The 17,263-nt window shown below is 36.8% G+C and overlaps 1 protein-coding gene across 1 annotated transcript in view; it reads left to right on the forward strand.

The window, feature by feature from the left end:
* Nucleotides 1–6,871: 6,871 nt before the first annotated feature.
* anos1b (anosmin 1b) overlaps nucleotides 6,872–17,263 on the forward strand; it is a 43,962-nt gene continuing 33,570 nt past the window's right edge. Inside the window, exon 1 of the mRNA XM_044129988.1 lies at nucleotides 6,872–7,178. Within this exon, the coding sequence (XP_043985923.1) occupies nucleotides 7,002–7,178 (177 nt within the window). The 5' untranslated portion in view covers nucleotides 6,872–7,001. The remainder of the gene's footprint in view (nucleotides 7,179–17,263) is intronic.

Below are 17,263 nucleotides of genomic sequence, written 5' to 3' on the forward strand. Positions count from 1 at the left end.
GTAAATGCACAAGGATTACATTAAAAGTTGGACACTGCCTCCCTGTGTTGGATTTCATTTAATTCTGTTGGGTTTACTGGTGATGAAATGTGTTTTTATGATATGATGAAGTTGCAGAAGTCAGATGTCAGGTGGCCCAGTTTATGCAATCTTATCATTGGAGGAACTAAGACTCATGAAACTGAATCTTTTATATGGGCTTTAAACAAATGAAAAGAAAATCTGTGCTTATGTCATACTCACATTGTTGAATAAACACTTATCTTGCTTCAAAGTTAGTTAGTAGGTTACCTAATAACGTCATCCTTACTAAAGTTCATACACCAAATGTTTTATAATATAAATATTCATTTAAAATACATTTTTAGTTAATTTTGTGGACATTATTGCCTTCTTTAGCAAGAAAATGGTGTCAAAGCTTTTATCTAGTGTGATCACGGTAAACAATTGTGCCAATTCACTATATTTGTCTTCTTATGATCTAAGTGAAGAAATACGGCTGTTTTGTATAACTGTTGTATTGTTTTCATCTGCAAGTCTGTTCATTCCTTTATGTCTTTGTCTGTCTCACTTGTACATTTCAAAATTCCTTTTTGTCTCTCACTATCTCTTCTCCCATTTGGACTACAGACATATGGCTTCGCATAATAGCCAGATTTAGATGGACAGCATATGCTTTGTGAGTATATGAGTGTTCACATATGCATGTGATGTTAAAATATGTGTTAGGGAGGGTCTCTAATGTGCTGATGGTTTATTCAGAGACCTCACTCACTCACTCACTCACTCACTCACTCACTCACTCACTCACTCACTCACTCACTCACTCACTCACTCACTCACTCACTCACTCACTCACTCACTCACTCACTCACTCACATTATATATGCGTTTAATCTTATTCATGGGTGTTAGGGGACTTCCCAATTCATTGCAGGGTCAATCAGAAACTTTCAATAGGTCCATTCAAATTTGTGAGAGAAGGTACTAATGTTGAGTTATCCAGCATTTATATATGGGCTTCAAATGGGTATCAAACTTAGATTGGGCCTGAAATTGGATTGTATTACAACAGGGCAAACCGTTAACTGCTGTTGCAGTTTTGAAGCAGGGAAACTCTGGGTAAAAGTTGAACCCATATGGATCCAATATGTGTTGTTAAATTTTCTTAATTCCCATTTGTGATCAAGCCACAAAATGGCTTAAGCTGGTTTTATTGGGAAACCCTGAATTTAGTTAACTCTAGTGAGGCCCACACAAGAAGCAGTAGTCAACCTGAGCAAAATCCATAAATGGTCCAAAAGGATAGAAAATAGACAGAGAACTGTGCCTGGGATTGGTTTGCATGTGGATCACAACATGACTCCATGTTAATTAATTAACAATCGGCCATTAGGAACCTTTGGTAAAAAGTAAAACCCACATATTAACAATTTAAACAGATTTTCTTTTGTTGCAACACAAAAATGTGATCCAGCTCAGATCTACAATTTGCCCAAGGCGTTTTTGCCTCTATGCATTAATTAACCCAGATGGGTCCCATACAAGAAGCAGAAACCTGGGTAAATTTCATATGGGTCTTTGCATATAGAAAGCTCATATGAAATTTGGCTCGTTTTAGAGTGAAAACAATGATTTCTATAGTTGTTTCTTAGCTACATATTGCTTGAGTTCACTGTGATTGTAGATTAAATTGTCACCTTCCTAAAAGTTATTTTTTGCCAGGAGTGATTTTGGCTAAAAACGATCACCACCTATTCTTTGCCAAAGGAGGATTTAGACCAAAAAAAAATTCACTTTTGGCAAAAAATGTCTTAGGTCATTATTTTAGAAAGGTGGTGAAATTATTTCCAACTCTAAGCATTAATCCATGGTTTCTTCTTCTACTACTTAAAGAAATCAAAATTTCTCTTGTACTTATTTATTTTTTGTCACATAAAAGTAGCATCGTGTAACACAATTTTGTTTTGCTATCTTTAAGCCCATGCAGGTCAACACAGGGCACCAAGGATTTCGGAGGGCTCAGAATACAGAGTATTAATTTGTTTTTAAATGAGTTCAAGCCCTTACAATGTTATAATTTTTCAGTGTATTGAATTTTCACGTGGTTTGTCAACACTCAACCATTTGATGACAACAATTTCATTGCCTCATCTCAACTTTAACTCCCAGTGTAAAGCATGTTGGATGTAACAATAGCGAGCTTTAGGCTCAGGCTACAAGTATAATTTTTTGGGTCTGTGTGTTTGAAAGACTTTGTTAAAATGCCACATACAAATTCGGAATAATTACTATAATGTATCTGTAAAGACAAAGTTATTTATATGAAACTTTGGAAAAGGACAAATACAAACATCATTTCAGAAAAATAATTTTTGCACTCCTAACAAAGTTTCTGCATGTTTAAGAGAAACTTGTATGAGTGGTCCATCAAAACTGACTGGTTACAACATTCAACTATTTTCCATAAAAATGCACATCTTAAACAATTCTTTTAATATCTGAAATACATGACCTATGCTTTATATTAACCATAGTTTGAAATACTTATAGCATGGGTAAAAGACTAACTGGGTGCTCTTTAAATTGAAAGTTCCAATGGATTAGCAGCTTGTCTCCAAAGAGTTTTTTTGTACTTAGCAGCCTTTAAATCAACACAAAATTAATTTATAAATTTTAGACATGTTCCTAATTCTTTTAGCTCACTTTTTAACAAATTGTCAACCACATGCAAGTTCAGGTTACTCTGATGTCTTAAATCATGCTTTTCTTCTACAATCAATGAAACAAATATCTTTCTGGAACTGACTCTTGGTAAAGTAACTCAAATGAATCATCTCAACACAATACATCACCACGGGTTGTTAGGAATCATGATATGATTAATTGAGATCTTAGGTTACAGAGCTGGATAGCTTAGACCTGAGGGGTTAACAAGCCAAGACAGTCACATGCAGACAAATACAGAGTATGATTCTGTAAAGAGCAAAAGGAAAAGTCTGGTTTTCACCACACGGCCAATAACAATTCTGCCAGTGCTTCCCAAATGTTTATACGACTGCACTTCCCCTAAATCAAAACCTAGGTGACTGTCTACATTTCACTGCCAGAAGAGATGACTCCTCTGCTTGGGTACAGTCTCATGTAAACAAATAGGTCTTTCAGCCCTGTGTCCTAAACACTGCCGCTTGGACTGTGCCTGAAGAAAACGTCACATGGCTCTGATGTTGCTGTCAAAAAGCAGTGACTAAAACCCTAACTGGCTCTGTGACAGATGCCTACCTCAACACATTCCCCAAGTCTCTTTCCAATTAGTAAACGGTCTTTTATTAGTCCCAAAATTAGCCCTGGAGAGAATTCCCAGACTATAAAGGGGAGTTTGTTTTTCATAGTAGCAATGGTAAAGTGTTAATGTGCCTGGAACCAGCCTGCTGTGCAAACCACGAGGCAGAAATGTTACCTCACTGCAATGTTTCTTGTGATGTGGGACTCTGCTGTAGCTTTGTTTTGATTTTCAACATGGTGATTAAAATCTCTCTTTGTGAAGGCTATGCTTCTGGTTATTATATTAAAAGGAGAAAACATGATACAAAGGACAAACCAAATGAATATTAAACAATGATCATAATTCATGGTTTTATCTCTGGTCCAATAATCTAACAATCATATTATTGTTCAACTGCCACCTGCTCTGCATTCCCCTCCAATGGGTTCACTCGATCCTCTCTGCCTCTGTTCACCTGCATCTACTTGAGTAATTATTTCCTGCATTGCTGTCTTCCTACTCAATGTTTAACAGGCTGTTCTTTGTGCTTTCCTGGAAACTTCAAAGAAACTTTAAATCTGAGTAATTTGCATCCTGAGCAGTAACATGATACACACAACATATCAAATAATCAGAATGGTATTTAAGGTGTAAATAGTGGTGATGTTGTTGACCAATGCTCAGAACAATAATTAAAATAAATAATTGTACAGGGAATGCAAACTGGAAACAATTTTCCCTGGCTCTGCCTCTTAGATAGTAACAAGCTCCATTTACTGAGTTACATTTACTTGAGTAACTGTACATTTACTCAAGTAAATGTAACTCTAACATTTACTTGAGTAAATGTTAGATAATGTTAAATATCTCTAATATTTTTTAGAGATATTTTTTAAATATCTCTAAAAAAACAACTTTTAGAGATATTTTAACATTACTGTACTTTTGGTTTTTTTTTATATTAGTAATTTTACTATAAAGTATCGATAATCCACCCACTGACTGAAGAACAAGCTCCAGAAATTTGCAAAACACAGACACACAAATACAGTTTTTGTTAGTTTTATAAAGCTTTTATTTAAATAAACTTGTTTTTCTTTTTGTCTGATTTTTCTATTTTCTAATTATACAATTTATATGAATTACTCTCATTTTGGTCCTTAAAAGACCAATATTTCCACGTCATTTTATATTTTTATTTGTGTGATGATGCACTTTTTAAATATTAAATGACTGATGTTTTAATCAGTTACTCTGTACTTGAGTAGCCGTTTTATGTTTTTACTCTTACTTGAGTAATTTTTTGGACAGTTACTTTTTACTTTTACTTGGCAAAAAATATGTTGCAGTTATTGCTACACTTAATGGATGACAATTTTTGAGTACTTTACCCACCTCTTCTCATGCCTCACTCTAAAGGGTTAGCTTATCCTGTGCTACCTTTGGAGTTACGCTGTATTAGCCTTACGCTGCTACTTTCTTCTCGTATTACTCTCCAGTTTACACTATCTGCTGTTATTTCAAGAGTTAATAACATGTTTTCTCTCAGTCTCTCCATAGCAGTTACGTCTGGTCTCATGTTCTGTTTACCTATGATAACTTCTTGGAGGGGAGCTGAGATATTGCTGCCATTAACTAAATGTTCTCCCTCTGCATACTTTTTAACTGGTCCTCTCATCTCTCTTGTGTTTACTTCTGTTTTATCAATTTTCACTCAGTTTATGTTCCCTCAAAGCTGTTCCACATTCAGTTAATCAGTCTCACTGGTTGTCACTCTAAGAATTACTTCTCCCCTGACACGGTATATGTTCTCTGTTTTATTTACTACCGCAGGTCCATTGTGCTAAAGGTTTCATCTTGTGTGTTATTTTTCCCTTGCATGTGTTCCAAAGTGTTGCAAGTTTGGACTTTTTTTGTTTTTTTGCATTTTTTGTTAAACTACACCTTTTCATGTGAGTCTGCCTGCCTCCTGTGTTTGTTTGGGTCCACTGCCAACAAACATTATGACAATTATGACAGTATCTCTATAGGCTCGTAGAGTACAAATAGCAATAAAATGCTAGGTTAGTAGTATGCAAGAAATGCAAGGAGAAAAACTGTTACTAGACAGATGAAAAGTTTCAGATATGCACAGGTGCTGCATATAAACTGAAAGGAGAGTAAATTAATTTTACAGCATTTGTCAAGATGTTTTAGACAATTATGGCAAGACATGCTTTTAGAAATCATTTTATAATCTAAGGTCATGTTCTTGTTGCTTAAGACCAGAGCCGAAGGCGGTGTCGAGACCTAAGCAGAATTTGATGTGTAGGCCTTCTACTATACATCAAACACTGCACTCAATAATATCAAATTTTATAGCTATGTTGAAATATGTGAGCATCATCTAACACAGAGAGAGAAATTCTCGAGAGAGAGATTTGGGGGAAAACTGCTTTTTGGTTTGCTGTTGTACCAAGAACTGCTAAAAGTTGGACTTAAATCTGAATGATCACTTATTATCAGTACTGTTATCAGAGACTATGACTCATCTGAATCATAAAACAGGACAATTTCTACCTGACCAAAACATTTTTGCAGAATCTTTTCAATATAGGAATCTTGACTTACCAGTGGCCTGAGGTGGAAGTAGGCAATCAGGTTTATGATGTTATGTGGGTTTGAAAGAATAAGGAGCTATCAAAGATGATAGCCAAACTCTTAACCTGAGTGATGGAGAGACAGATAAGTTGCTGATGTTTGTGGTGAAATTGGATGGATAGATTTGATCCAAATGAGGAAATTTTCTGTTTATCACTGTTGGGTTTGAGAAAGCTCCATGAAAACCAGGCTTTGACTTCTTGCAAACAGTCTCAGAGGCCTGGGAGGCAGAAGAGCGGTTAGTAGAAAAGCAGGAAATCATTAGCATAGAAGTGGAAATTAATTATTCGGATAGCTGGCATCAGAAACAATAGCCACACAAGAACTTAAATAAATTGTTTTTTTTAATCTTAAAATGAAACCATCATTGTGTCTTTCTGGTATCTTATCCTAACAAAACATTTACGTAACAGAAGAATTTAAATTGAACATTTACTAACAAAAATTGAGTTCAAGTACCTCTATTTATCACCTGTATGTCTGTCCTAATTAATATGTCAGTAGTAATACAGCGACTACAACCCTAATTGCTTTTTTGTGTGTTTGCAGTCTATACCATGACTGATTGACATTTTTGGAAAATATTTAAAGGGAAATTAAAGCATTTAGGCACAAACCTGGACCTTGAGCTCCCCTTTGTAATTTTATTACCAGCTCAGCTGTAGCTTTATGTTGACACAGGACGACCTATTCCTCCAGCTTCTGCAATTAATAGTGATAGTAATGCCTTCACTATCACTAGTGACCTCCGAGGATGGAGAAGAAAATACTTCAAATTCCTGATGAGGGAACAAGGAGGAAAAATGATAAAAACGGGACGTAAAAAAGGCAGCATGTTTGCATAGTAACTGAAGAGAGTAGAATCTTAAGCCACAATGATGATGGTAATCAGGATAATAGGGACTGAAAACATTAGAGATCCGCGTGGCGGTGGTGGGAGTGTCCGCGAGCTGGGTAGAGCCGCTCCACTCCCTGCTCGCGCTCAGATGCTTGCATTCTTAACTCACATGAGAACACGCACTGGCACGAGAGGGAGACGACCGTCGTTTCAACATTTATATATACATTTGTTTTGATTGTATTTTCTCACGCTGTGATGTCAGTTCCTCGAGCCGTACTGGTGTTGCTCTGCGTGGTGTTGACTGTGGCACGTGCCCGCAGGAGTTCTCCGGAGCCGGATGATGTTCAGGAGAAAGTCAACAGTGCCAGATGTACGTCCAGGTGTCTGAGTCTGCACATGACGCAGCTAACGGCAGCCTTCAGACATATTCAGGTAAATACTTCCGTCGTGTCTAACGCTCTTTGAGCCAATCGCCTGAAGTAAATTGCTGAGAATTGTTCTCAAATGAGAACAGGCTATTATGTTTATGGCAAGTTTATTATTACATGTCAAAATTATGGGGCAAAAGTGCGTAAACAGGCTATTTTTTTATGGTTTATGTTGCAAAAAAGTTCTTACTTTCCACATTTTGCCACGTTTGAATGAGAAGCATCAATATATGTTTCTTTTTTGTGCTCTACTTTTTCACAAAGTATATTATCTGTTGTAATATACTTTGCATTTATATACATATAAATGCATTTTATTTTTTGTTTTCCTTGAATTAGACCAGATAGTATGTATTTTAATAGCCTCCTTTACCTACGTATTCTGGACATGCTGAAGTACAGGTGCCTTTGTCTTTTCAAAGGCAAAATGCAACAGCAGAGAGCTGGTTTGTAAAAGCGGAGACAGAAAAACCAAAACTGGTTCAAGAGTGTATTTAACTAAATGTTGTCACATACAGTAAAAACAGCAGAGATGTGCCAATCAACTGGCCAGTGAATGCAATTTGCCAAATATTTTAATTGATTAGTTTTAATCAATGAGTAGCTGGTCAGCGTAATCAGATTTTTTTCAGGTCTGTTGAATGCATATGGTGTTTTCATTTAATAAAACCAACAACCAACACAGATGATGTACGTTACCGGACTTGAATTTGCTTTTAAATAAAAATTTTAAGGTTTGGGCAACATGCTTCAAAGAAGGAGATATTATGCACATGTGAATTTTTTGAGATTTATATCATGTTATAATTTAATTCCCTCATCAAAAACGTAACCAGAGTGTTGCTTTTACTCATTCATGTGTAAAAACTCACATGAATGTTTGATAAATTCATGACACCTGTTCCATCATAGTGATAGAATAGAATTGTTTTCAAAGATTGTATTTCCATGTTCAAGTAAAAAATTAGCATTGTTTTTGTGCCTCAGTGAGCCACAATCCTAAGCAAGATTCATCTTCTTTTGTAGGATTTTTACTGGGTTAGTGTACACGCATTATGTTGTTCAAGTGGAAAATGGTAAGTCCAGCACTTGACCTAAATAATTCATCAAACAAAACTTGCAGTGTTGTTTTAAACACTGTTTACTCCTGGAAATTTGGGCCAAACATGTCAGCGTTGTACAGATCAATGGTTGGACTTACTGGGGCAAAGAAACACCTGAAATATATTTGCTCGTTACTTGTTAATTGTTCACAAAATTGCTCATCTGAAAGAAAATTGTTGGCCCGTGTTCTGTGGCCCTTTGAAGTGAGGAATGTTAGATTAACAGGGACATTAGGACATTACTAAGTTTGAAAAGCCACTTATCGTTAACGGCTTCAACATGTGCATAGTGTGTAGTGGGTGGGAAAGTCATTAACCATAGAGTTCAGTCCCAGTGGCTCTGAGGTGTATAGAAGAGACTGTGGGCGTGCATGTGTGAGTGTGTGTTGGTTTGCATATGTTCATGTGTAAAAACTGAGGTTGGGTCTGGTCCTCGTCCTCCCAGCGTAGACTCCAACACCTGTGTACTGGGTAATGGGGGTGGCCCTGGATACCGTTGTACCATTGAGATCAGCGTGTGTGTGTTCGTGTGTAGGGGTGTGCATTGCTGTATGTGTGTGGTTGGGTTTCTGGGACAGAGGTGTGAGAAAGGGAGTATTTTGTCTGAAGATTATGGAGTGCTGTTGTCAAATAGGCAACATCACACTCCAGTGATGAGAACAAAACATGCAGAGAGGTTGTGGCAAACGGATAAATCACCCTCTTGGGTTTTGTTTTACAATATTTTTTTGTGCAAAGTCTTGGACTTTGGTCTGGACTTATGAAGACGTTTCTTCTTAGTCATTTTCTAACTTTGCAAATATGCATGCTCTTTGGACAGAAAAAGTATTTTTGTACAGAAAAAAAATTTTGCACAAATAAGGGATTTTTTACTCATCACTTTGCGTTCATACAAGGATTTAAAAAAACATCTGTTTTAATGGCAAATAAAAATTAGGATAAAAGGATAAAATAGTTTTAGTCATTTCTTAACTGATCAAAATGCCTACATAATGTTCAGCTCATCATTTTTATAAGCAAGGTGAATGACAATTTTTAAGAATTTTGACAAGATTGTTTGTCCTAAAATGCAATTCAAAAAGCTAAATTCAGTTGCACTAAAAGGTATTCAATTTGCCCTACAAATTAACAAATAGTTGAACCCAAAAAGGACATTATGTTAAAATTAAACCCAAATACCTCTTGTAATAAATACTACAGTCACAAAATGATTAAACCCCTTAATGGCACATCTTTTATGGTTAATAGAGTAAAGAAGCTTGTCTAAAGTTTAGAGGATCTTAGAATCAACTCAAGTTTTGAGGATCTTAGAATCAACTTTTCTATGCTTTTGGGTCAGTAGTGATAAATATGTTTGAAGCTGAGGCCTAGAGCCTTTCAGCCTTTAGTACAGGGGTCTCAAACTCCAGTCCTCGAGGGCCGCAGTCCTGCAACTTTTAGTTGTGCCTCTGCTGCACCATAGCTGAATAGAATAATTAAGGCTCTGGAGAACTGATCTACACAAGGTGGAGGTAATTAAGCAATTTCATTCCAGTGTTTTGTACCTGTGGCTCATCTAAAAACTACAGGACTGCGGCCCTCGAGGACTGGAGTTTGAGACCCCTGCTTTAGTACATAAATTCCTGTGGACAATGAAATACCAGTTTCTGCTTTCATCAGCTCTTGCTACAGGTGTTTTGCACCTGTCATTTTGATCACCTCCCTCTGGCTGCAAATAACTGATATCCGCAAATACTTGAGACTCCCTCTAAAATGTGCATACGTGCCTATTTTAATCTTTTTTTAACAGCTAATTTGCTTTTATATGCACAGAAAGAATATACCTTCTTGGCACTCCACAGAAGCTAACAGCCACTGTGTTCCATATCTTTGCTCTTGGGTTGTACAGCCATTAAATGACAGGGAAATTGAATGGTGCTCTTGGATTGGCTGCGTTGCAAACGGTAGCCCGTAGCATCCTGTCTGGGGATTTCATTGTTCCAAGCTGCATTTTCTTTTGAATATTTTGGACATGCTCAATGAAAAAAATAAGTCATTTTCCACTGAATTTTCCAATGACTGTTAAATTGTATTTTGCATTTATTTATGTAATTTTTGATTTTGTGTGCGTCATAGGGTTAGGTTACCCTTTTAACCCTTTTTCTTGATTAATTTGATTAATTTATTATGCTGCCATTGAGAAGTGCCAAACTGTTTCTTGCTGTTTTATTAGAGAGTGACAAAAAAGGTGATTCAGTAACAACATTTTCCAGAAAATTTCAATAGGTGAATCGACAAACACTAACCAGGAACCCTGGCCGCTCACACTGAGCCAGGTTCTGATGGAGGCTTTTTCCATTAATACATTCATGCTCAGTATGAGGGATTGCTGCAAATTGAATTGAATTGAATTTCTATATATGAACTCTATCTGTTTGCATTTTAAAGTAAATCAGGGCTACCTAAATAAACTAAACTGAAGGGAATTGAATAGAGAATCTATGAAGAATTGTCAAGAAGAAAATGGAAAAACCCCAGAGCCAAAAAGGGTACAAGCTTGGGTTGCCATAAAACATAAAATACAGACAACCACCAGTTACAATCCATTATGAAAACAGAAAATAAAAATGTGATATCAAAAGACAGACCACCTAAAGGGAATCGGAGTAGCTGTCTCTGAGTCATCTTGGGGTGGAGAGAGGCAATCAAATACTTGTGTAGAGCTGTAACCAGACAAAAATCTCCTCAGCCACATCATGGAGAACATCATCATTCTTTTCTGCATTTATAGGGCAATTTAGATTGCACACACTGTGATGGATGTGTAAGAGTGATTCTGTGTTAAAAGAGGAAAAAAACAACTTCTCTTTTGATTACAACTCCAGCAGTTGTACCATCAGTAAGGGCAACCATCTGTGCTCCTCCTCTGTCATCACACTGTGATACAAACACATAACACACATCGCTTCCTCTGACTATATGTGGGCAAACTGTGTTTTTGGCTCATTCACCCCATCAGTTTGTGTGTGGCAAGCATGGAGCCACTAGAATGTGAATCACCAGTTTTCTATTTACACCTCTTTCTGCTGCATCTCTGGGTTTTCCACTAGTTTCCCTCATATGGAGTAATAAGGTAATTATAGCTCTTTCGTGTGCGACGGCTTGCACATGTGTGCATGTTAGGATGCTGTCATATTCCCAAATTTTTCCTTGATGTAAACTACTAAGAATAAGAAAAAAAAATCCTGCCTTAGTTGTACAGCTGGGATTTTTTTGTGCATACACGAGATCAGATTCATGGTTTTGGAAAAAGTCTGGATGGACTTTGATTTAAGTGTTTTCTTAGTTTCAAACATCTATCTGCTTGTCCGTCCATCCACCCATCCATTGTTTCTTCTGGTTCTGTAAATTAATGCATTGTAAAATGTTTTTTCTTTGCTTTAAAAATGACTCAGAACTTTGGGATACAAACTGAAAATAAACAATTTTGACATAACAAAGTGTTTAGAAAACATGGATTTTAAGAGTCATGGGTAAATATACAGCATAATTTCCCATTTGTGAAAAAAGTACGGTGGCCCTGAGGTGCAAACCACTACAACATTAACGAAGCACAATTACAAAAGCACTACAACATTAATGAAGTGCAATTACAAATTACAAAAGCACTACAACATTAATGAAGTGCAATTACAAATTACAAAAGCACTACAACATTAACAAAAGCATTACAACATTAACAAAACGGGAAGGGTATGTCCCAGTTGGAGACTTGAGAGATCGCTGATTGGACGACAGTGCTTTTGATGTAATTATTGTGCCCCAAAACAATTAAATAATCACGTCAAAAAGTTAGAAATGTCCTTTGTTTTTTGTTTTTTTTCATTCCTATATATAATAATGTGTGAGAGATTATGTCAGTGGCATTTATTAACTTGAAATACTTCACAGAATGGCACTTTACGAAGTTCGATTTATTTACTTGTATTAGCTTGCTGGTAGATAAGCCACTTTTGATATGGCAGACACTATAACGTATCGCAACATTATAGCGTTGAGCCGACTCAAGCGATAACTTGAGTCGGCTCAAGTTATCGCTTGAGCCGAATCGCTCAAGCGATAAGTTCTGGTTCAAAATTACTGTTGTCCAATCAGCGATCTCTCAGGTCTCCAACTGGGACACACCCTTTCTATTTTGTTAATGTTGCATGCTTTCCTTAATGTTGTAGTGCTTTTGTAATTTGTAATTGTGCTTCGTTAATGTTGTAGTGGTTTGCACCTCAGGGCCACCATAAAAAAAGAGTTAAAACTGACAGTGTACAGTGGACCCCTGCCTACTTGCGGTTTACTATTTGTGAATTTACCTTCTCATGTTTTTCTCTGTGGTATGTAACTCAAAAATTATTCACAGAAAATTTGCTTGTTTGTGGAGTTTTTGATCGAGCATATTTTAAACATTCAAAAGAAAATGCAGCTTTGGAAGCTGTAATACCCAGACACAATGCTACCTTACACCCTACTGGTCGGAGTTTGCAATTAGCCAATCCAGATGCCCACTTTACTTTTCTTGCTACTGATTGGCTCTACCCTCAAGAGGGGAAATAATAAGGAAGACCTTGGATGCTAGCTTCTGCCGTAGTGTTTCTACTGTGTGTTATTATGCATGTAAAGGTTATTTGACGTTTGAACTACAGCAATATGAATTTCTTTTTTAAAAGGTTTTATTAGCTCTAGTGGCCTTTATTTAATAGTTAATTGACAGGAAAGTGGTTAATGAGAGAAGGGGAAGACATGTGGCAAAGGTCACCAGGCCGGGAATTGAACCTGTGACGGCCGCGTCGAGGAGGCACACCCCAACAATATGCATTTTTAAGAGTTTTCAGAGCGAGTCTCAAGTATTTGCGGATTTCAGCTGTTTGCTGTTGGTAGTGATATCTAATTTCCTGTGAATGCCGGGGTCCACTGCAGTTGGGATGTTGTTATAATTGCAATAAATGGCACAAAATATTGAGTTCAGTTATAAGTCCATAATATCACCCATCCCTATTCATGTGGCTGTGGTGTTGATGGCCCAATGGTTTGAGGTTCAAGTCATCAAAGTAGTTCATGTTTTTGTCCATTCATATTTCCTTAGTTCTCTGCGGTAGGTAACACTGCAGTCCAGAGGTTAGGCATGCTGGGAAAACAGCTAAAGAAAACCTCTAGGTCAGGTTGCAAGGGGACAGATAAAGAGATAGAAGCAGGTAGACAAACTTGGTCAAGTGTGAAGATGTCCAAAAGAAAATAAAGATGGTGGAGCAGGCAGGTGTTTCAGACATACTTGAGGACAGACAACCTGACAAATAGATTCACAGACCAGAGAGGTTGACTGATTTGTGTGCAGACAGCAAGTAGAGAGACAGGTGAGTGGTCTGTGTGATTCATTTTAAAGATAAAATCCATGCAGCTTTGTGATTATCCTGTCATTTGATCAGTAGAGCAGGACCAGGACCAATTAGTAGATTTTGCTCTTATTAGAAACCAAGACAAGAAACTCCAAGGCAGGGATGGGAAAACACACAGTTTTGTTTGTGACTGGCAGACAATAACACTCATTTTTGTTTTGATTAATGTGTCCTTCATTTTTTTTGACGAATCCAAAATATCTTCCAGAAAAAAAATCATTTAATTTTATAAAGCTTGGCCAATGTAGAATAATTTACTATAAATTCATCATGAAGTTTTTTGTTCTTTGCAATGAAGCTGCATTCATCATTGTTTTGGAATAGCTGCAAACAGTCATCACAAAGGCTAGAGCTAAACTCGCTGACTCAAAGACCCACACATACACACACCCGTACCTCCGTTCCGCCCACACACAGACTGCAGTGAGGGCACCCTTAGTACATACAGCACGGATTGTATTTTGCTTAAAATTTAAGAAAAATAAAAGATGAAACCATCAAAAATTGTGTTCCTGCAGGCCTAATGAAAATACTAACAGAACAAATACAGGAATGCCTCCTTACACGGGAGACTGATTTTTTTAAATAGATTTTTTGTGACTGCTTTCTGGTACAAAATTAAGTTTAGGTTACCACTAAAGCATTTTAGTGCCATGTTAGCAAGTAGCATTGTCAATGATATTTTTGTAAAAAGAAGCTAAAGAAAACTACGGTAGTCTTGCTTTGTCCAAATTTAAATATATATGATATCATTTACTAGAAAGGGCTTTACTTACACTATACATTCAAGATTTCAAATCAACTTTAACTTTTGGTATTAAATCAACAGGTACACTGGACCACAGCCTATTTGTATTTCTGTCAAGGATTTTTCTGCAATATATAATTCAAAATTGTATTCTTTTTGCAATTTTTTCTTTAGAACAAACCTAAGGTCAGCTATCTTGGTGCATTGCTGCTTGACATCTTTTGCGACTGTGCTTAGCTTTGTAGCTTAAAATATTCTCATATAATAGAAGAATTGTTTCTGGTTTATTTGTTTTGATTTTTGTTTCATGATCAGCCTTAAAATGCTACCTTTTATGGCCGTCTCAGATGGGAACACTGACCAAATAACATGTGGTGCCTCAAGACAACAATAAAAGCTGGTGAATTAACTTTTGTTTTTGCATCATGGAAGATTGAAACTTGCTGTAGTTGTCTCTTCTATTTTGTTATTTCCTTTGGTAACTGTGTTTGTGGTAAGGGAATTTTAGGATGAAGAGTGAAGCTGTGTTTTGGACAATTGGTTCCTTTTACTGTGATTCTTTCCTAGAAATATTTCCACAATGTCACACAACACCATTATACTGGTGCTAATTGTTATCCACAGTCAGGGTAAGAAATGAAAAGATGAACAAACCACTTTGCAGTGATATTTGCTACTCAGGATGTGGAGCACCACAGCACTATCTTTGACACATAGCACTAAAACACTTACATAAACTAATTAACTGGTCTCCTAACCAGAATGCTGACTTACAAATGTGGTATTTTTGGGAAAGACAATGTATATTTTGTTGGGTGGAAGTTAGTCATAATTTGTTACACAAACAAATAAGACACACCATAGCTGTGTGCTTCTGGACATCTGGGTGTGATTAGCAGGAGTAATGCATCATGTTAAATAGGCTTTCTACTGCACCTCACCACAATTACACACACAAATAGACACACAGACTTTCTTTTTGTCGCTGCATCTGGAAGAAGTGTAATTTATGTCTGACTCTGTCTTTTAAACAGCGATGGGGGTTTGCAGCTGTGCGCGTGTACAGTTCTCTCTGTGTGGTGTTTGTGTGATTGGATAAAATCAAGTTGTTTTTCCTCTAGAATGATTGCTGTGGACTGGGCAGCCATGAGATCCATGTGGAAGTCCTTTAGTGTAAATGCTTCAGACTCAGTTGGCCATCTTGGATTCTGATGACTCTCTTGTGACAGATTTCTCTAGTGGATCTCAGACCTAAAAGTGTGTTTTTAAGAATAAAATCTAAACCATCATCAAAATGCAAAGGCTGTTTGGTTTATCCAAGCAAAGGTTGTTGTGCAACCCATTATCCTTAGATAAAGGATGTGACAGTTGAAAGAACAACTTTGAAAAGTGAAGGTTATTATTATTATATTTTTATTATTGTGTAGGGTTAAAACATCACATTGCCAATATTGTGAGGTATCAGTCAATTTAATAATTTAAAAACAAAAATTTTCTTAAAATTGTTCCTAAAATGTACAAATAGTCAGTGATCTCAAAAAGCAAGCCAGTAATTAAGTGTGAGAACACGGACGGTCTTTGGTGCAGAAGAAATATACTAATCAGGCATGCCCATGTAACTTGGATTAAGTCCCGGTGCTGGACCTCAATATTATTACAGTTGGTGGAAGATGTCATTAAAAACAGTTAACAAGAACAGAAGTCGAGCCTTGAGTTATTATTGCTGGGTTACATAATGAGGGAGATGCAGCTGTGCCTGGCAGTACGTGAGGAAAGTGATCATTCAAGACATCTATGTAACCATAACAAGTGCTAATGCTTCATTTTTATTTATTATTACACATTTTTCTAATCTGTTTCTGCTTCTTTTAGTCCTTTCTTCTTGGTTAATGATAGCTTGAATGAACCTGCTGTAATAGCGTCAAATTGTTTGTGTTCATGCTTCAATCAGCCTGGTAAAAATCAGCCCCTTGTCCTACCCTTTGCTTTGGACAGATGGTCTGGACTTTCAGCTATTAAGAAACAATTCCTTCCTGGAGACGCGGGACTCTGCTAAGGTTTAATATTTTACCCTATCACTAATGTTTGCCTGTGACGCATGTAATGCACCAATTCAGTGCAATGCAGCTTACTGGAAACTGCCTGTGCTGTTAACAACCATCCTCCTCTGCGAGGAGAAAAGTGTCAAATTGAATTAATGTTAATTCATTATTTGGAAGTGTGACCTATAATTTAAAACATTGCAGAACGTCAATGTCATTGTTAAGACGTCTTAATCTGCTTACTAACTGGCCTGGTTGAAATTCTACGAGAAGGATCCAAGTCAATGGGAGAAAACCCAGACTGAGTTGTGAAGTGAGATTTGAATCCATGAGGATAGCATAAGAAGACAATGGCCAGACTAGCTTACTATGGACTGCAGGCGACTAGCATATGTTCTCTTGACTGAGTTCTGTTCAGTTTATCCAAGCAAAAGCAGAGCAACATACTTTTTTGTATTTATCAAAAGACAGAGGGCTGCCTCCATATATACAATGCTTTCTGTCCTTGTGTAGTTTCTTTTTCAGCTTTACTTGACACGGACTCTTGTAAGTTGTATATTCAATCAATAATTGTGACATAATAGTAACAACAGTTGAGAAAATGAATGGAGATGTACATGGGGCTCAAGTGTCAGTATAATTAGAAGATAGTTTTCAAAGGAGTCCTAGCATCAAACTTTATTGGAAAATAAACAAATCACTGTGTATCACTGAAATGCAATGGTTTTTAACAGATAAACTCAAATGAATCATATTTTGCAGCAAAAAGAACA

The sequence above is a fragment of the Gambusia affinis genome, linkage group LG10 (genome assembly GCF_019740435.1).
Source record: "Gambusia affinis linkage group LG10, SWU_Gaff_1.0, whole genome shotgun sequence".
Taxonomy (NCBI): domain Eukaryota; kingdom Metazoa; phylum Chordata; class Actinopteri; order Cyprinodontiformes; family Poeciliidae; genus Gambusia; species Gambusia affinis.